Genomic DNA, 21097 nt, shown 5'->3' with positions numbered 1-21097 from the left:
GACTCTAAGAGGGGACACACCAGGCTTCTCTCTATGCAGTGGAGGCTGGGAACCAATGTCCAAGTGAGCCAGCCCGCCAGCCCAGGGCCCATCTTTATTTTTAGGAATTATAGTGTATTTGTAAGAGACTATACAGTGATTGGGATCAAACCCAGTCCCCACTCCAAGTCCTGCCCTCTACCTGCCGAGCCAACTCCCTAGCCCCCTAGCCTCAGGGGGACCTCATTTTTTTGGGGGGGTCACTTGCTTTAATGGCATATTGAGGGGATGCTCCAAGATGAAGCAAAAGATACAAACTCCTAGTACCTCCCAAAACTCTTGTATTTTTCTTCTGCTTTGTGCTCTTGGTTTCACACATGGATCTGCCCTGTTGGGGTGCTCCTCTGTTTCTTGTGTGTTAACCAAACTGTGTGGCTTCCCAACCCCTATTTCATTAGCAGGGTGGGAGCAGTGGCCTTGGCTGATTTCCTGTAAGGTCTCGGTTGGGAGGGGAGCAGAGGGGACCCCAGGTTCAGCCATTGTCCCAGGCTAAGCCAGAGCCAGGGCCTCTCAGCCTCACCACTGGCTCCACGTGTACACAGGGCTGTTTGCCCCTGAAAGGAGAGACAGCTTGGCTGGCAGTGTTTATTGGGAGTGTCTGTGTGTGGACGGTAGGGCTCAGCCTGCTGGACAGATCAGGACTTCTTCAAGGGACAGTAACACCACCTGGGCCAGTGTCCAAAGAGGGCCAGAGTGCCCACCCAGCTGAGCTGAGGACAGGGGCCACGTCTGCAGGGGCTCTTCAGCACATCTAGTCCCTGTCACTAGAGGAAACAGAGGCAAGAACAGGCCTTCACCAGGAGCGGTAGCCACTGTTCAGTGACTGGACACCCAGCACAGGGCCAGCTGGCCCAACACAGAGTACCCAAATGTGACCTGGGGCCGCTCAGCAGAGAATGCAGGCTTGTAAGAACCACAGCGTGTACTCAACTCACATGAGGATGACTGTCATACATCCATGCCCTCCTCTCCCTGCCCTGCCCTGCCCTGCTCCCAGCCCTCCTCCCCTGCCCCTAACCCTCCTCTTCCTGCTCCTAGTCCTCCCTGGCCCTACCCCCCCTTCCCTGCCCCTTATCTTCCTCCCCTGCCCCCAGATTTCTTGCCCCTGCCCCTGCCCCTCCTCCTCCTGCTCCTAGTCCTCCCTGGCCCTACCCCCCTCCCCTGCCCCTTATCTTCCTCCCCTGCCCCCAGATTTCTTGCCCCTGCCCCTAACCCTCCTCCTCCTGCTCCTAGTCCTCCTCCCTGGCCCTACCCCCCTTCCCTGCCCCTTATCTTCCTCCCCTGCCCCCAGATTTCTTGCCCCTGCCCCTGACCCTCCTCCTCCTGCTCCTAGTCCTCCTCCCTGGCCCTACCCCCCTCCCCTGCCCCTTATCTTCCTCCCCTGCCCCCAGATTTCTTGCCCCTGGCCCTAATCCTCCCCTGGCCCCAGCTCTCTGCTCCTTGCCCCTGATTCTCCTCCCTTGTTCCCCAGCCCCTCTGTCCACACCCGCTCACATTCTCACACCTGTTGCATGCCTGGACCTGAGCCCCCCACACCCTGACTTCCAGCAACTTAACCTGAAGCCTCATCTGGGGCAGGGTCCATGAGTGGGGGGGTATCTGCCCTGCAGCATGCTTTATCTGGACCTTGATGAGCACAGCTTCACCTGCCTGCCCCTCTCCTTCCACATCTACCTGGAAGCAGACCTAGCAAGCTCCCCACACCCTAGGAGGCAAGGGCAGGAAGGGACCTTTCACCTCTATGCCCCCCAAGAGGTAGCTGCAGGAAAGGACCCCACCTTCCGGGCTCACCAGAGGCAGGCACAATGCCAGGACGCCTGTGCGGGGCACACACCAGGTACGCTGGGTATCGCCCAGGTTCAGGCAGCACCTGCTCTGGCACTCCTCGTGCCCTTTGCATCTGCTCCCATGTGGCTGCAGAAGGAGGCCAGGACAGCAGGGACTGGGAGCCTCACTCCCAGCCCCCCAGGACTCCCCAGTGCTGTGTCCCCAGCTTCCCCACTCCCCTCAGCTCCCCAGGACTCCCCGGCCTCCATACCCCCAGCTCTCACCTTCCGCCAGGGCACACACTGCAGGAAGAGGTTGCGGGTGGTGCAGAAGCTGCTCTCCTTGATGTGATTGATGGTGCAGCAGTTGCTGTGGCACTCGGCTGACTTCAAGCACAAGTGCCCGTTGGGCTGTGGGAGAGGGCTCACCTGCTATAGCCCAACCCTAGCAAGCACCCTCCTCCCCAGCACCCTCCTCGCCAGCAAGCACCTTGAGCCAAGACAGGCACTGCAGGAAGATGGTCTGGGCTGTGCAGAACTTCTGCGGGTTCAGGCTGTTGGTGGTACAGCAGTTGCTCTGACACTCCTCATGGCTGTGGCAAGGCTCACCGATGACCTGCAGGGAGCGAGAGAGGGAACTGAGCCAGTGCCCAGCAGGTGGCAGCCCTGTCTGCTTGGAGACCACCTTCCTCTGTGTGAAGCTCCCAGTCAATTCACAGGCCTGAGGGTGGCTCCATTCACCCCACTGACCGGATACATCCCGCCGACATTAACCTGTCCCAGGCCCATCCCAGGTCAACATGAATCTTTCCCAAGATGTACAGCAAAGTGCCTCACATTGGTCCTTTGCCTTGGCTGGCTTGCCCTGCCTCTGAAGCAGTCTTCCCAGGTCACAGTCCTGGGGGCACAGTGGTGCAGGTACCACCATGTGAGCTGCTTGACATGGTACCAGCTTCATAGAGAGTTCAGCATGGCTGGACTCTCCAGGCCAAACTGACACCATCCTGCCTTCTGCCATGGATGGGGCCTGGGATTAAGCTCTGTATGGTCTTAATAATAGTTACCTATGGCCAGGCTCAGCCTGACCAATAACAAAAATTATGACAAAACCTGCACTGCACTCTGTAAGATTGATCATAATACAACAAGCAATAACAGTAATGCAGAATTTTTCAGGAGGCTCCAACAGGAAAAATTGTTTTCCCTTTTTATCTACAACACTTCCTATTCTGTCTAAAATATAGAGAAAGATTGGTGGTTCCCACCGTGTAGGGGCCACCACACATGCATAATTAATAAATGGAAAGTTATAGTATCTGCCTAGATACAATGGGCCCTTTTTTAAAATTATCTTTATTGGATAGAGACAGCCAGAAATTGAGAGGGTAGGGGAGATAGAGAGGGAGAGAGACAGAGACACCTGCAGGACTGCTTCACCATTTACAAAACTTTCCCCATGCAGGTGGGAACCGGGGGCTCAAACCCAGGTCCTTGAGCACTGTAACGTGTGCTCAACCAGGTGTGCCACCACCACCTGGCCCTTACAATGGGCCTTAATCTACTACCCACCACGGTGCTTCCACTTCCTTTTTTTTTTTTTTTTTTTTTACCAGAGCACTGCTCTGGCTTACGGTGGTGTGGAGGATTGAACCTGGGAGTCTCAGGCATGAGAGTCTCTTTGCATAACCATTATGCTATCTATCTCTGCCCTTTTTTTTATTTTTAAAATTTTTTTTTATTTTTATTTTTTAAATATTTATTTTATTTATTCCCTTTTGTTGCCCTTGTTGTTTTATTGTTGTAGTTATTATTGTTGTTGTCGTTGTTGGATAGGACAGAGAGAAATGGAGAGAGGAGGGGAAGACAGAGAGGAGGAGAGAAAGACAGACACCTGCAGACCTGCTTCACCGCCTGTGAAGCGACTCCCCTGCAGGTGGGGAGCCGGGGTTTGAACCGGGATCCTTATGCCAGTCCTTGTGCTTTGCGCCACCTGCACTTAACCCGCTGCGCTACAGCCCGACTCCCCCTTTTTAAAAAAATATTTATTTATTCCCTTTTGTTGCCCTTATTGTTTTTTATTTTTTATATTTATTTATTTATTTTCCCCTTTTGTTGCCCTTGTTTTTTATTGTTGTTGTTGTTGATGTCGTGGTTGTTAGGACAGAAAGAAATGGAGAGAGGAGGGGAAGACAGAGAGGGTGAGAGAAAGATAAGACACCTGCAGACCTGCTTCACAGTCTGTGAAGCAACTCCCCTGCAGGTGGGGAGCCGGGGGCTCGAACCAGGATCCTTACGCCCCACCTTGTGCTTTGCGCCACATGTGCTTAACCCACTGCGCTACCGCCCGACTCCCTAGACCACTTTTTTTTTAATTTCTTTATTGGGGGATTAGTTTTATATTCAACAGTAAATACAATAATTTGTACATGCATAACATTTCCCCGTTTTCCATATAACAATACAACCCCCACTATGTCCTCTGTCATCCTTCTTGGATCTGTATTCTTGCCCCCTACCCACACCCCAGAGTCTTTTACTTTGGTGCAATACACCAATTCCAGTTCAGGTTCTACTTGTGTTTTCTTTTCTGATCTTGTTTTTCAACTTCTGCCTGAGAGTGATCATCCCATATTCATCCTTCTGTTTCTGACTTATTTTACTTAACATGAATTTTTCAAGGTCCATCCAAGATTGATAGGCTGAAAATGGTGAAGTCACCATTTTTTATAGCTGAGTAGTATTCCATTGTGTGTGTGTACATATATATATATACCACAACTTGCTCAGCCACTCATCTGTTGTTGGACACCTGGGTTGCTTCCAGGTTTTGGCTATTACAAATTGTGCTGCCAAGAGCATGTGTACACAGACCTTTTTGGATGGGTGTGTTGGGTTCCTTAGGATATATCCCCAGGAGAGGAATTGCAGGGTCATAGGGTAGGTCCATTTCTAGCCTTCTGAGAGTTCTCTAGACTGTTCTCCACAGAGGTTGGATCCATTGACATTCCCACCAGCAGTGCAGGAGGGTTCCTTTGACCCCACAACCTCCCCAGCATTTGCTGCTGTTACCTTTTCTGATGGATGACATTCTCACAGGAGTGAAGTGGTATCTCATTGTTGTCTTTATTTGCATTTCTCTGACAATCAGAAACTTGGAGCATTTTTCATGTGTTTCTTGGCCTTTTGGATCTCTTCTGTGGTGAATATTCTGTCCATGTCCTCCCCCCATTTTTGGATGGGGTTATTTGTTTTCTTGTTGTTGAGATTTGCAAGTTCTTTATATATTCTGGTTATTAGCCTCTTGTCTGATATATGGCATGTAAAGATTTTCTCCCATTCTGTGAGGGGTCTCTTGGTTTGGGTAGTACTTTCTTTAGCTGTGCAGAAGCTTTTTAATTTGATGTATTTCCATAGGTTTATGCTTATCTTAGTCTTCTTTTTAATTGGATTCGTTTCACTGAAGATGTCTTTAAAATTTATGCAGAAAAGAGTTCTGCCAATATTTTACTCTAAGTATCTGATAGTTTGTGGCCTAACATCCAAGTCCTTGATCCACTTGGAATTTACTTTTGTGTTTGGTGAAATACAGTGGTTCAGTTTCATTCTTCTGCATGTTTCAGCCCATTTTTTCCAACACCATTTGTTGAAGAGACTCTGTTTTCCCCATTTAATAGTCTGGGCCCCATTGTCAAAGATTAGATGTCCATAGGTGTGCCCTTGTTGTTTTTATTGTTGTACTTATTATTGTTAATGATGCCGTTGTTGTTGGATAGGACAGAGAGAAATGGAGAGAGGAGATAGACACCTGCAGACCTGCTTCACCACCTGTGAAGCGACTCCCCTGCAGGTGGAGAGCCAGAGGCTCGAACCGGGATCGTCACGCCGGTCCTTGCACTTTGCGCCACCTGCACTTAACCTGCTGTGCTACCACCCAACTCCCTGCTTCCACTTCCTTATATAGGAACAGTACACGAGAACCTAAGTTACATAGTGAGCATACACAAAAGATGGATTCCAGCTAGAGAGCTTAACTTCATGGAGAGGCTGGCCAGGTCAGCACCACCTTGGTGCTTTCTCAGTAAGGAACAAAACAAAACTCCTTGATCAAACAATGGAACAGATTTTATGAAGAATGGGCTAAAAAAAAATGGGCTGCTCAATTTGTTTAAGGCCCCTAGAAACATAGCAAGCTTGAACTTTCTATGAACCACGGCTTCTGATGCACAGGGGCAAGAGGATGGCATAAACATACAGGTAGAATATTAATTTTTTTAGAATATATATATTTTTTAAATATTTAATTTATTGGGAGTTGGACGGTAGCGGGTTAAGTGCACATGGCTCTAGGCGCAAGGACTGGCTTAAGGATCCCGGTTCAAGCCCCCTGCTCCCCACATGTAGGGGAGTCCCTTCACAGGTGGTAAAGCAGGTTTACTCGTGTCTATCTTTCTCTCTCCCCCTCCTTTTTCCATTTCTCTCTGTACTATCCAACAATGACGACATCGGTAAGAACAATAATAACTAGAACAACAACAACAAAAAGACAACAAGGGCAAAAAAGGGAAAATAAATAAATATTTAAAAAGTTAGGAGCAAGGGTCCACAGGCCTCCAGGTGGCTGGCATGCTAGGTACTGCTGTAAAAAAAAAGAAAGTTAAAAAATTTAAAAAAAGATTTAATTTATCTCTAATGAGAAAGATAGGAGGAGAGAGAGAAAGAATCAGACATCACTCTGGTACATGTGCTGCCGGGGATTGAACTTAGGACCTCACACTTGAAAGTCCAATGCTTTATCCACTGCGCCACCTCCCGGGCCACAGAATATTAATCTTAATCAGTAGGATATCTGCCTAACACACAGGTACAGGAATAACAAACGACATAGAAACTGTGATGTGATCTCTAGGGAGAAAAGTGCCCCTGGAATGTGAATGTTCAACAAAACAGGAGGTGTTCCCTAGATGTGCTGTTTTTTTTTCCCCCTTTTGTTACCCTTGTTGTTATAGTTACTATTGTTGTTGTTGATGATGTCATCGTTGTTGACTAGGACAGAGAGAAATGGAGAGAGGAGGGGAAGACAGAGAGGTGGAGAGAAAGAGAGACACCTGCAGACCTGCTTCACCTGCAGGTGGGAGCCAGGGCTAGAACCAGGATCCTTACTCTGGTCCGAGGGTCCTTGCGCTTTGCGCCACCTACGCTTAACACACTGTGCTACCGCCAGACTCCCACCTGTGCTGTTATTACTTGGTGATTTTTGTATTAATAATCAAAGCCTTGGTGATTTTTGTTTTAATGATTTTAAATATTTATTTTCCCTTTCGTTGCCCTTGTTGTTTAACACTGTTGTGGTTATTGATGCTGTTGTTGTTGGATAGGACAGAGAGAAATGGAGAGAGGAGGGGAAGACAGAGAGGGGGAGAGAAAGACACCTGCAGACCTGCTTCACCACCTGTGAAGCGACTCCCCTGCAGGTGGGGAGCCGGGGGCTCAAACCGGGATCCTTATGCTGGTCCTTGCGCTTTGCGCCACGTGTGCTTAACCTGCTGCACCACCGCCCGACTCCCTACCTTGGTGATTTTTGTATTAGTGACCAAAGCCTCAGTGATTTTTGTTTTAATGATCTAAGCCTTATGATACTATAAAAATAAAGTTCTGCTTGCGTATGAGATGTCTGCTTGAGCTTGATTCAGCATCAACTCACTCGTCTCTCATTCTTCCTCATTCCACGCCTGCGCCCCTCATCTTTCAGGATACCCTGATAACCTTCCGGGGTTATCTGGCGCAGACCTAGCTGGAGCTGGAGCTTGGGGTGGTTCTGTGTGAGAGGAGCCACTCTGGAGACCCCAGTTCCTCAGGGGGAGGACCTTCTTTTCAGGGAGCCCAGAAAAGAGGGCAAAGAGCAGGCAAGCACAAAGACACAGCCCGAGCAAGGGCGTAAGGCTCACCTTGTGTGATAGCAGCATGTTGTTCCTGGAGGCCATGGCCTCCAGCAGCACCCAGAGTAGCAGCAGAAGGCTCCACGTGCTCACCATCCCACACCTGTCGGGCAGAAAGAGCGCAGTGCAGTGTTAGGCTGGCAGGCCCCCGCAGCTGCCACAGCACAGCACAGCACAGCACAGCACAGCACACAGTGGGGGTGAGTTGTACTTCACCTGGCAGGGTGCTCGTGTTACCATGTGCAGGGACCCAGGCTCAAGCCCCATCCTCACCCACAGGGGCCAGTGCTGCAGGTGTTTCTTTTTCCCTCTCCTTAGCTATTTCTGTCTTTCTTTTTTTTATTTAAAGATTATTTTTATTTATGAGAAAGGAGGAGAGAGAAAAAACCAGACATCACTCAGGCACATGTGCTGCCGGGTATCAAACTCACAACCTCATGCTTGAGAGTCCAAAGCTTTACCACTACACCACCTCCCAGACCACTATTTCTGTCTTTCATCCTCTATAAAAAATTTTTTTAAAAAGGAGGGGAGTCAGGCAATAGCGCAGCGGGTTAAACGCACATGGCACAAAGCACAAGGATCGGCGTAAGGATCCCAGTTCGAGCCCCCGGCTCCCCACCTGCAAGGGAGTCGCTTCACAGGCGGTGAAGCAGGTCTGCAGGTGTCTTTCTCTCCCCCTGTCTGTCTTCCTCTCCTCTCTCCATTTCTCTCTATCCTATCCAACAACAACAGCAATGACAATAATAATGACAACAAGCCTGACAACAAAGGCAACAAAATGGGAAAAACGGCCTCCAGGAGCAGTGGATTTGTAGTGCAGGCACCGAGCCCAGCAATAACCCTGGAGGCAAAAAAAAAAAAGAACAAGAGGAAAAAACTGGTTGCCAGGAGTGGTGGAGCAAGGCCAGTGATGATCCTGGTGACAAAAACACAGCAAACACACATGTTTTGTTTTGGGCCAGTGCGTGGTGCAGTGGGCAGAGCACCTGACTCCTGAGCATGAAGACCACAGCTCAGACCCTGGCCAGCCATGCTCAGGTGCTTTCTCCCATAAATGAATAAAAGAAAGACTGAGTGACAGGATGACTGACCATCAAGGGCAGGGACTCCCTCCCTGCCCCCATGCCATGGAGCCCTGTCCTGAACTCTGGTTTTCTCTCCCTTCTCCTTCCTAGTCTTTCTCTTATAAAATTGATTTTTTTCCCCCTAAAGCATGGTTCAGCTCTGGCTTGTGGTGGTGCTGTAGATTGAGCCTGGGACCTCAGACATAAAAGTCTTTTTTTTTTTTTTTTGCCTCCAGGGCTATTGCTGGGGCTCGGTGCCTGCACTAAGAATCCACTGCTCCTGGAGGCCGTTTTTTCTCCTTTGTTGCCCTTGTTGTTTATCAGTGTTGTTGTTACTATTATTGCTGTCGTCGTTGTTGGATAGGACAGAAAGAAATGGAGAGAGGAGGGGAAGACAGAGGGGGGGAGAGAAAGACAAGACACCTGCAGACCTGCTCCTCCACATGTGAAGTGACTCCTCTGCAGATGGGGAGCCGGGGACTTGAACCGGGAGGTCCCTGTACTTCACGCCACGTGTGCTTAACCCACTGCACTACGGCCTGACTTCCCACCAAGTGGTTTTTTTTTTTTAATATTTATTTATTCCCTTTTGTTGCCCTTCTTGTTTTATTGTTGTTGTTACTATTGATGTCGTCCTTGTTGGATAGGAAAGAGAGAAATGGAGAGAGGAGGGAAAGACAGAGGGGGAGAGAAAGACACCTGCAGACCTGCTTCACCGCCTGTGAAGTGACTCCCCTGCAGGTGGGGAGCCGGGGGCTCGAACCGGGATCCTTATGCAGGTCCTTGCGCTTTGCGCCACATGTACCCAACCCACTGTGCCACTGCCCGACCCCCAACAAAGTGGATTTTTAATGCACATAACTTGTTACCTACTGTGTCTGTTACACAGACTAGCCAATGACATGACCTTCTCCAAAGAAATGACAAAAGCCCCCACCCTAAATGACAAAGGCCCCCACCCTAAAATAAAAATTTTAAGAGTTAGGGAAGATAGTATAATGTTTATGCAAAGAGGCTCTCATGCCTGAGGCTCCAAAGTCCCAGGTTTAATCCCCTGCACTACCATAAACTAGAGCTGAACAGTGCTTTGTTAATTTAAAAAATTAAAAAATGTTTTTTTTTTATTATCTTCATTTATTTATTGGACAGAGACAGCCAGAATTGAGAGGAGGAGGGGAGATAGAGAGGGAGAGAGACAGAGAGGCACCTGCAGATCTGCTTCACCACTTGCAAAGCTTTCCCTCTGCAGGTGGGGACTAGGGGCTTGAACCCAGTTCCTTGTGCACTGTAACCCAGTTCCTTGTGCACTCAACCAGGTGTGCCACTACCCGACCCCTTTTTATTTATTTATTAATTTAATTTTTCTTTTTACCAGAGCACTGCTTAGCTCTGGCTTATGGTGATGCGGGGAATTGAACCTGGGGCTTTAAAGCCTCAGGCATGAAAGTCTGATTGCATAACCATTATGCTACCTACCCCAAAATAAATATTTTAGTCTTTAAAAAAATAATGTTTACAAGAGCACATAAAAGCTAATCCATAAAACAAGGGCAACAACAACAACAACAAAAAGCGAATCCAATTCATTACTTGAACAGCATTAGATTTCAACCTTGTGGTGTTTGCTACTTTTAACCAGGAGGAAGTTCTTCCTGGCTTCAAACCTCTTCACAGGCTCCTGTGGCCCATTTACAAAGCCAGGCTTGTTGTGTTCTGGGAGGTGGTGCAGCGGATAAAGCATTGAACTCTCAAGCATGAGGTCCTGAGTTCCATCCCTGGCAGCATATGTGCCAGGGTGATGTCTGATTCTTTCTTTCCTCCCATCTTTCTCATCTCAGTCAATAAACTCTAAAAAAAAAAAAAAGGGGGTGGCAGTAGCACAGTGTGTTAAGTCCACATGGTGTGAAGCACAAGGATTGGCTTAAGGCTCCCCACCTGCAGGGGTCGTTTCTCAAGTGGTGAAGCAGGTCTGCAGGTGTCTGTCTTTCTCTCCCCACTGTCTTCCTCTCCTCTTGATTTCTCTCTGTCCTATCCAACAACAACGACATCAACAACAACAACAATAATAGCCACAGCAACGATAGAACAACCTGGGCAACAAAGGGGGGGGAGGCCTCCAGGAGCAGTGGATTCATGGTGTAGGCACCAAGCCCCAGCAATAACCCTGGAGGCAAAGAGAAAAAAAGGGGGCTTGCTGTGCCTGGCAGTGAAAGAGCCCACTCCACACAGTACACTGCCTGCCAGGAATAATTCCAGCATGTAAAGGTCACTGCTTCCCACGTCTGTCTTGAGTTAGCCCAGAAAGGAAGCACCCAGTGTCCACAGTTGGACAGATGGCACACCATGTACGCCAAGGGAGTGCTATTTCCCGCAACAAAGGACTGTTTAAAAGTGAAATTAAAACAACAACAAAAAAAGACTTTTTATTTACTGCATAGGAGCTAGTTTTTCATGAAATAGAGCAGCACTCTGGGACGTGCAGCGCCAGAGAGCAAACTGGGAGCCTGAGTCCTGTGCCCTGCTCACTGAGCTATCCCTAGCCACACAATATTTTACAAAGGTAATGTCTGGTAGCCACCAGGGGTTCACTGCTCTCAGTGAAACTTTTTAAGATCTCTTTTTCTAGGTAGAGAGAGACAGAGACAGAAAGGAGAGACATGAAGGCAGAAGGTAGACAGCATAATGGTTATGCAAAGACACTCTTGTGCCTGAGGCTCCAGAGTCCCAGGTCCAATCCCCTGCACTCCACCATAAACCAGAACTGAGCAGTGCTCTGGTAAACAGAAAACAACAAAAAACAAGGAGATGCACCACATGTGGTGGCTAGGGGCTTGGACCCAGATCCTCAAGCATGGTGAAGTGTCCCAAAGGAGCCCTGTCCTGGCACCCTGCCCTGTGTGCTCCTGGAGAAGTCACAGCCACAGAGACAGGAAGCTAAAGGTGGAAGCTGGTGTCTGCTATGGTGGGTGGGCAGTGTTGGTTTGAGAGTTCTGGAGAGGATGGTGGTGCATGTGCCTGCTGCCACTGGGTATGCATGTGTAAACAGTGAGAATGGTCACTTTTTTATCTTTATTGGATAGAGACAGCCAGAAATCAAGAGGGAGGGGGATGGTAGAGAGGGAGAGAGACAGAGAGACACCTGCAGCCCTGCTTCACCACTCGTAAAGCTTTCCCCCTACAGGTGGGAACTGGGGGCTCGAACCTGGGTCTTTGTGCATTTTTTTAAAAGATTTTATTTATTTTATTAATGAGAAAAATAGGAGGAGAGAGAGAAAGAGCCAGACATAACTCTGGTACATGTGCTGCTGGGGATTGAACTCAGGACCTCATGCTTCAGAGTCTAGTTCCTTAGCCACTGCGCCACCTCCTGGACCACTTTTTAAAAATATTTATTTTCTCTTTTGTTGCCCTTGTTGTTTTTTATTGTTGTAGTTGTTGTTATTGATGTCGTCATTGTTGGATAGGTCAGAGAGAAATGGAGAGAGGAGGGGAAGACAGAGAGAGAGGGGAGAGAAAGACAGACACCTGCAGACCTGCTTCACCACCTGTGAAGCATCTCCCCTTGCAGGTGGGGAGCCAGGGGCTCGAACCGGGATCCTTTTTTTTTATTTAAAAATTGTTTTATTTGCTGCGATATGCCAATTCCATTTCAGGTTCGACTTGTGTTTTCTTTTCTGATCTTGTTTTTCAACTTCTACCTGAGAGTGAGATCATCCCATATTCATCCTTCTGTTTCTGACTTATTTCACTTAACATGAATTTTTCAAGGTCTATCCAAGATCGGCTGAAAACGGTGAAGTCACCATTTTTTACAGCTGAGTAGTATTCCATTGTGTATATAGACCACAACTTGCTCAGCCACTCATCTGTTGTTGGACACCTGGGTTGCTTCCAGGTTTTGGCTATTACAAATTGTGCTGCCAAGAACTTATGTGTACACAGATCTTTTTGGATGGATGTGTTGGGTTCCTTAGGATATATCCCCAGGAGAGGAATTGCAGGGATCATAGGGTAGGTCCATTTCTAGCCTTCTGAGAGTTCTCCAGACTGTTCTCCACAGAGGTTGGACCCATTGACATTCCCACCAGCAGTGCAGGAGGGTTCCTTTGTCCCCACACCCTCTCAAGCATTTGCTGCTGTTACCTTTTCTGATGTGTGACATTCTCACAGGAGTGAAGTGATATCTCGTTGTTGTCTTTATTTGCATTTCTCTGACAAAGACTTGGAACATTTTTTCATGTGTTTCTCGGCCTTTTGGATCTCTTCTGTGGTGAATATTCTGTCCAAGTCCTCCCCCCATTTTTGGATGGGGTTGTTTTCTTGTTGTTGAGTTTGGCAAGCTCTTTATATATATTGGTTATTAAACTCTTGTCTGATGTATGGCATGTAAAGATCTCCCATTCTGTGAGGGGTCTCTTGGTTTGGGTAGTGGTTTCTTTTGCTGTGCAGAAGCTTTTTAATTTGATGTAGTCCCATAGGTTTATGCTTGTCTTAATCTTCTTTTTAATTGGATTCGTTTCATTGAAGATGTCTTTAAAATTTATGCGGAAAAGAGTTCTGCCAATATTTTCCTCTTAAGTATCTGATAGCTTGTTGTTTTCGACGGGCTGGCTTCATGGGCGGGTAACAGACGACCAGGGACTCATGGTTGAGCTGTAGGCAGTATCTCTTTATTCATGCAGGACGCAGCGCAATCTATACCAAGCTAAGCTAAACTAAAAACTACAATCTTGTCCTTAAAATATACTAGCCCAGTAGGGTGGGAACAGGATGTGACTCAGAGAGGGTGGAGAGAAAAGTGACTGGTGAAAATCAGGGTATGACAAGGAGAGGGGGAGGAGCAGGCAAGAATTCTACCACTGAACCACCAATGCCCTGGAGGGAGGGTGGTGCTTGTTAATAGCGGTTATGTAAATAGAATGAAGTGGTTATGTAAATAGAATAGTGTTAAGCAGGGGGGATTAAACAAAATGAAACAGAAGGGGGTTTTAGAAGCATACCAACAATAGTTTGTGGCCTAACATCCAAGTCCTTGATCCACTTGGAATTTACTTTTGTATTTGGTGAAATATAGTGGTTCAGTTTCATTCTTCTGCATGTTTCAACCCATTTTTCCAAAACCATTTGTTGAAGAGACTCTGCTTTCCCCATTTAATAGTCTGGGCCCCTTTGTCAAAGATTAGATGTCCATAGGTATGGGGTTCCTTTTTTTTTTTTTAACATTTATTTATTTTCCCTTTTTTTGCCCTTGTTTATCGTTGTTGTTGTTATTGCTGTCATTGTTGTTGGATAGGACAGAGAGAAATGGAGAGAGAAGGGGAAGAGAGATAGATATCTGCGGACCTGCTTCACTGCCTGAGAAGTGACTCCCCTGCAGGTGGGGAGCCGGGGGCTTGAACCGGGATCCTTATGCCGGTCCTTGTGCTTTGCGCCACCTGCGCTTAACTCACTGAGCTACCCCGACTCCTTCGAACAAGTATCATCCCGGTCCTTGAGCTTTGCACCACATGTGCTTAACCCGAAGCACTACTGCCCAACTCCCCTTGCGCATTGTAATACAGGCACTCAACCAGGTGCATCACCACCTGGCCCCGAGAATGGTCACTTTTATGTTACGAGTATTTTAAAAAGAATTCCTGATCATAGGCCAACTCATAGACCTGGAGACCCATGGCTGCTGGCATCATCTTCTCAACCCACAGATCTGACAGCTCTCCAATGTGAGACATGAGCTCCTGCTATCTCAATGGACAAAAGATGCCCAATCTGGCCAAGGTGACAGTCCCCAATCTGTCTCTCCTTAGCACGGCTGGGCTGTTGCACTTTCTAGTAGTGCCACTTAAGGGCCCCATACTCTCTCAGCAGGAGAGCACTCAGCCTTGGACACCAAGAGTGGGAAGGGTCTGTGGGTTCCTGGCCCGCTACTGGGAGATCCACTCAGGAAACAAAACCAGCAGGACTGGCCGAATAGCTCCCCTGGACAGTGCTCTGTCAGTCCCAGGAAGCTTTAGTGCTGTGGCCTCTGTCTCTCTCTATCTGAAAAAAGAAAGATGGAGTGAGGCAGCCAGCAGCGGTTTCCTGTCCCTGTGGGTGGCTGCCTGCGTGTTCAGTCCTACCTCTTCAGCTGCTCCTCTGGCAGCCAGACTGTCCAGGTAGGGGCTTCTGAGAAGACTCCAAAGTGGAGACTCCACGGGGCAGGTGCACCAGGCAGCACTGCTCAGTCACTGGAGCTCACTGCCACCTCCCGTCAGCCCGCCCCGCCTACCACCCACCAGGAAAGCCCTTCAGTTTCAGAGTGGAGCCGGAGCAGAACAGGACAATGAGTATCTGCAGAGCCAGGGGCATGGCACATAGCCGGGAAGGCTCCCAGACTTGGCTGGCTGGACAGCGCCCACCTATTCCTGGCCCGCCCACTGCCAGCTCAGGGATACCTACCGAATGTGTACCACACATGCCAAGCAATGACGTGGCGGCTCCCGAGACGGTCAGCTGCCAGGCCCCCTGCACCCCTGCACCCCAAACCTGTTGGTATCTCCACCCACCTGATTGTGGGTCTGATAACACCTGGTGGCTGACTCCCAGCTCTGAGTCAGTATCTTATTTGCTGTCTTTGGGTCTCTGCCCACTGTGCGCAGGTCTGCAGTGAGCACTATGCACTCTGGGGGCACTGCAAAGGGAGAGACTGCTCCTGGCCACTCTCATTCAGGCAGAAGGAGAGATACCTCTAGAGCTTCTCCTGGTGCCATAGGGCCCCATGTGTGACCAGGGCTCAGACGTGGGCCTTGCACATGTCAAGGCAAAGCACTCTACCCAGGAATTCACCTTTCCAGCCCTGGGGCAAGGAGTCTGAATAGTTTTTCCGAGGGTGACACATGGATGGTGGGTAAATACATGAAAAGCTACTTGGTAGCATCAGTTAGTAGAGAAATGCAAACCCAAACCACCATGAACAGGCAGGCCGGTGGTGAAGCAGGTGGAGCATAGGACTTGCACAGCATTCCACCGCCATGCTTTGGTTTCCTCTCATTAGTAAATAAATAGGAATCTTAAAAACCACAATGACAGGACTCGGGCAGTGGCGCAGCGGGTTAAGCGCACGTGGTGCCAAGTGCAAGGACCAGCGTAAGGAACCTGGTTCGAGCACCCAGCTCCCCACCTGCAGGGGAGTCGCTTTATAGGCGGTAAAGCAGGTCTGCAGGTGTCTTTCTCTCCCCTCTGTCTTCCCCTCCTCTCTCCATTTCTCTCTGTCCTATCCAACAGCGACAACATCATCAACAACAACAATAATAACTACAATAATAAAAAACAAGGGCAACAAAAGGGAAAAAAATAAATATTAAAAAAACAAACAATGACATGCCACTCCATAGCCATGAGGACACTAACTGAACAGGCAGACACCATGAGTGTTGGCAAGGATATAGAGGTCAGGCCCTCCCTGCATCTTGTAGGATGTCATCTGTGCCACCACTCTGGAAAGCTGTCCAGTGCAGATCACACCTAGTCTCCACATAACATCTTCTAGGGAGTTATCCAGAAGAAAGACAACAAAGGCCCTGGTGGTGAGATGGCTAGTACACTGGATTCTCAAGCACAAGGTCCCGAGTTCGATCCTTAGCAGTGCATCTCTTTCATAAGTAATAAAATCTAAAGAGAGAGAGAGAGAGAGCGCTATCTCAGAAATGCGTACAGAAGCATCCAGGGCAGCTAGAGTCAGAAATTAACATTGGCAGGGGCTCACTGGGCAGAGCACACACGCTACCTGCCTGAGGACCCAGGCTCTTGCCTGGGCCAGCTTACAGGAACCCTGCCTGGGCCTCCTGGGCAGTGGGGCGGTGTCTCTCTCCCCTCTGTATCTCACCATTTCAAGAGGTAGGGAGAGAAGGGAGAAAGAAGCCATCAGGAACAGTGAGTCAGCAGGCAGGGAGGTCCAGTGAGAGCCCTGGCAGGATAGAAGTTATGATGTAAAGAGTCCATATCTCATGCCAGGAAGTGAAGAGGTGACACGTAGCCCCTGCACATCGTGGGGCTTGACTGCAGTGAAGGGACGCACTGTGTGGCGTTATGCTAAGTGACTAAAGACAGTCCCTGGAGGGCCTGCTGTGGTGGTGTTCTGAACCTGCTTGCTCTGCTTGGAACAGAGACTTGCCTCTGTGGGCTGCCAGGACTGGGGGTTCTGAGCAAGACAACCTACTAAGCCCAGGAAACACTTGGCTTCAGGGACAAGAGAACCACCCTCATGGGGGGAATTTCCTGCAGGCACTGTTATCTGTGAGAATGGGGCCCAAATTTAATGCCCCAGAAGATTTTCTGGCTTCTCTCTTGTGAATATTTTTTTTATATTTATTTTCCCTTTTGTTGCCCTTATCATTATTGTTATTGCTGTCGTTGGATAGGACAGAGAGAAATGGAGAGAGGAGGGGAAGACAGGGGAGAGAAAGACAGACACCTGCAGACCTGCTTCACCACTTGTGAAGTGACTCCCCTGCAGGTGGGGAACCGGGGGCTCGAACCGGGATCCTTACGCCGGTCCTTGCGCTTTGCGCCAGGTGCGTTTAACCCGCTGTGCTACCGCCCGACTCCCAAATTTTTTTTCTAATTTGTTTTTTCCTCCTTTGTTGCCCTTGTTGTTGTAGTTATTACTGCTGTTGTTGCTGGATAGGACAGAGAGAAATGGAGAGAGACGGGGAAGACAGAAAGGGGAAGACAAAGACACCTGCAGACCTGCTTTACCACTTGTGAAGTGACTCCCATGCAGCTGGGGAGCTGGGGGCTTGAACTGGGATCCTTATGCCAGTTCTGAGCTTTGTACCATCTGCGCTTAACCGCTGCTACTGTCCGACTCGCCCTAAATAAATCTTTTAAAAAAGTCAGTGGAGGGGGCCGGGCAGTAGTGAAGGGAGTTAAGTGCACATGGTGCAAAGTTCAAGGGCTGGCGTAAGGATCCCAGTTTGAGCCCAAGGACTGAATGAAGTAAGGATCCCCATTTGAACCCCTGGCTCCCCACCTGCAGGGGGGTTGCTTCACAATCGGTGAAGCAGGTCTGCATCTTTCTCTCGCCCTGTCTTCCCCTCCTCTCTCAATTTCTCTCTGTCCTATTCCAGCATCAACAGTAATAATAATAATGGAAACAAAAATGGGGGAAAAAAAGTCCGCCAGGAGCAGTGGATTTGTAGTGCGGGCACTGAGCCCCAGCAATAACCCTGGAGGCAAAAAAAAAAAAAGGGAGTTGGACGGTAGCGCAGTGGGTTAAGCGCACGTGGCGCGAAGTACAAGGACCGGATAAGGATACTGGTTCAAGCCCCCGGCTCCCCACCTGCAGGGGTCACTTCACAGGCGGTGAAGCAGGTCTGCAGGTGTCTGTCTTTCTCTCCCCCTCTTCTCTCCATTTCTCTCTGTCCTATCCAACAACGATGACAACAATAATAACTACAACAATAATAAAAACAAGGGCAACAGAAGGGAAAATAAATAAAATTAAAAAAAAAGATAAAAGAAAAGCCAGTTGGAGGGCAGAGAAGACAGTATAATAGTCATACAAAAATTGAGGCTCTGAGGTGTCAGGTTTAATCCTCCTCCCAACCAGCCCCCATTGTAAACTGTAGCTGAGCAGTGGCCTGGTAAAAGAAAATCAAGTTAAGGGCCAGGGCTGGTGAAAGAGCTCACTTCAATAGTGTGCTGCTTAGTTTGTATGAGACCCAGGGTTGAACCCAGCCACCACTGCAGTGAGGGAAGCTTTGGTAAGGTGGCCTCTTCAGTCACTCTGCCTTCTGTCTCTAAAAACAAAGGAAAATCAAACAGGGCAAGGAACTAGCATAATGGGTATACAATAGAACCCCTATAGCCGACCATAAGTCAGCCTTACTGAGAACCTAGGTCACCTGATTTTGATTTACCTGTCTTTGCTTAGCCAAGTTTCACCTGCCAGAAACAACCCTGCTTCCATCGCAAAGCCTGAAAAGGGTGTTGGGGTCAAGCCAGCACTTGGTCTGAGAGCCCTGGCCGATGGGGGGCTCACACTCCCCAGAGCAGGCTGAGGCAGGAGCCTCAGACACACAGGAGAGAGACACTTGACATACTGAGTCTCAAGGAGCAGTGGGGCTGGGAAGGTGGGTCAAGGCACAGAGGAGGTTGGCTGGGTTCAACCCCTGGTGCCAGAGTTGGGCCAGGCTCTGGGCTTTTAACTTTTTTTTTTTTTGCCTCCAGGGTTCCTGCTGGGGCTCAGTGGGTGCCTCTACTACGAATCCACTGCTCCTGGAGGCTATTTTTTTTTGCCCTTGTTATTACTATTATTGCTGTCGTCATAGTTGGATAGGACAGAGAGAAATCGAGGGAGGACAGGGGGAGAGAAAAATAGATGCCTGCAGACCTGCTTCACCGCTTGTGAAGCGACCCCCCTGCAGGTGGGGAGCTGGGGGCTCGAATTGGGATCCTTAAGTTGGTCCTTGAGCTTTTCGCCATGTGCGCTTAACCCACTGCGCTACCACACAGCCCCCAAGCTTTCAACATTTTTTTTAAAAAATACTTATTTTCCCTTTTGTTCCCCTTGTTGTTTTATCATTGCAGTTATTATTATTGTTATTGATGTCATCATCGTTGGACAGGACAGAGAGAAATGGAGAGAGGAGGGGAAGACAGAGAGGGGGAGAGAAAGAGACACCTGCAGACCTGCTTCACCGCCTGTGAAGCGACTCCCCTGCAGGTAGGGAGCCGGGGGCTCGAACCGGGACCCTTAACGCCAGTCCTTGCGCTTTGTGCCACGTGCGCTTAACCCGCTGCGCTACCGCCCGACTCAGGCTCACAACATTTTTTTAAGAAATATTTTTTATTGGACAGAGACAGAAATTGAGAGGAGGTAGAGATAGTGAAAAAGACAGAGAGACACAGTACTGCTTCACCTCTTGTGAAGCTTTCCATCTGCAGGCGGGGACCTTTCAACATTCTTAATGCTTAAAAATAAGCACTAAGGGGGGAAAGCTTTGCAAGTGGTGAAGCAGTGCTGCAGGTTTCTTTCCCTCTGTCTCTCCTTCCCTCTTGACTGTCCCCAATAAAAAAAAAAAATTAGGGAGTCAGGTGGTAGCCCAGCGAGTTAAGCGCAAGGACCAGTGGAAGGATCCCGATTCAAGCCTTTGGATCCCCACCTGCAGGGGAGTCGCTTCACAAGTGGTGAAGGGGGTCTGCAGGTGTCTGTCTTTCTCTCCCCCTCTCTGTCTCCCGCTTCCCTCTCCATTTCTCTCTGTCCTATCCAGCAACAACGACAATAACAAGTAAACAAGGACAACAAAGGGAAATAAATATTAAAAAATTAAAATTTATTTTTACTATTGGAGAGAAATTGAGAGGGGAGCAATAAATGAAAGTTAAAAAGGGGGAGTCGGGCTGTAGCGCAGCGGGTTAAGCGCAGGTGGCGCAAAGCACAAGGACTGGTGTAAGGATCCCGGTTCGAACCCCGGCTCCCCACCTGCAGGGGAGTCGCTTCACAGGCGCTGAAGCAGGTCTGCAGGTGTCTGTCTTTCCCTCCCCCTCTCTGTCTTCCCCTCCTCTCTCCATTTCTCTCTGTCCTGTCCAACAACGACGACAACAACATTAATAACTACAACAATAAAACAAAAAACAAGGGCAACAAAAGGGAATAAATAAATAAAATATTAAAAAAAAAAGTTAAAAAGGGAGAGAAAGAACACCAGGGTGGGGGGGATAGCATATGGTTCTGCAAAGAGACTCATACCTAAAGTTCCATAGTCCCAGGTTCAGTCCCCCCATAAGCTGAGCAGTGCTCTGGTAAAAAATACAAAATAGGGAGTCGGGTGGTAGCGCAGCGGGTTAAGCACAGATGGTGCAAAGCACAAGGGTGTAAGGATCTTGGTTCGAGTCCCCAGCTCCCCACCTGCAGGGGAGTCGCTTCACAGGTGGTGAAGCAGGTCTGCAGGTGTCTCTCTCTCCCTGTCTTCCCGTCCTCTCTCCCTTTCTCTGTCCTATCTAACAATGATGACATTGATAACAAAAATAACTACAATAAAAAATAAGGGCAGGAAAAAGGGAAAATATAATGGGCCAGGGGTTGGCACACCTGGTTAAGTGTACACATTACAGTGAGCAAGGACCTGGGTTCAAGCTCCTGGTCCCCAACTCCCAGGGGGGACCAGTGAAGCAGGTCTGCAGGTCTCTCTTCTGTCTTTTATCTTCCCCGCCCTTCTCAATTTCTTTTTTAATTTTATTTATTTATTCCCTTTTGTTGCCCTTGTTTTGTTGTAGTTATTATTGTTGTTGCCGTCGTTGTTGGCTAGGA

At 48.7% G+C, this 21097-nt stretch overlaps 1 protein-coding gene across 1 annotated transcript; it reads right to left on the bottom strand.

Annotated features, from left to right (window-relative positions):
• Positions 1-610: 610 nt before the first annotated feature.
• On the bottom strand, positions 611-15213 carry LRCOL1 (leucine rich colipase like 1). Its single transcript, XM_060192616.1, has 6 exons — positions 14925-15213; positions 7751-7844; positions 2296-2421; positions 2091-2216; positions 1831-1953; positions 611-803 (listed from the first exon to the last, which is right to left on the bottom strand). Exons 2-6 carry the CDS (start codon positions 7835-7837, stop codon positions 801-803), a joined length of 465 nt encoding a protein of 154 aa, XP_060048599.1. The 5' UTR covers positions 7838-7844; positions 14925-15213; the 3' UTR covers positions 611-800.
• Positions 15214-21097: the final 5884 nt, after the last annotated feature.

This window comes from Erinaceus europaeus, chromosome 6, assembly GCF_950295315.1.
Source record: "Erinaceus europaeus chromosome 6, mEriEur2.1, whole genome shotgun sequence".
In the NCBI taxonomy this organism is placed as follows: Eukaryota; Metazoa; Chordata; class Mammalia; order Eulipotyphla; family Erinaceidae; genus Erinaceus; species Erinaceus europaeus.
The sequence above is the reverse complement of the archived record's forward strand: the minus strand, read 5'-3'. Positions and strand labels throughout refer to the sequence as shown.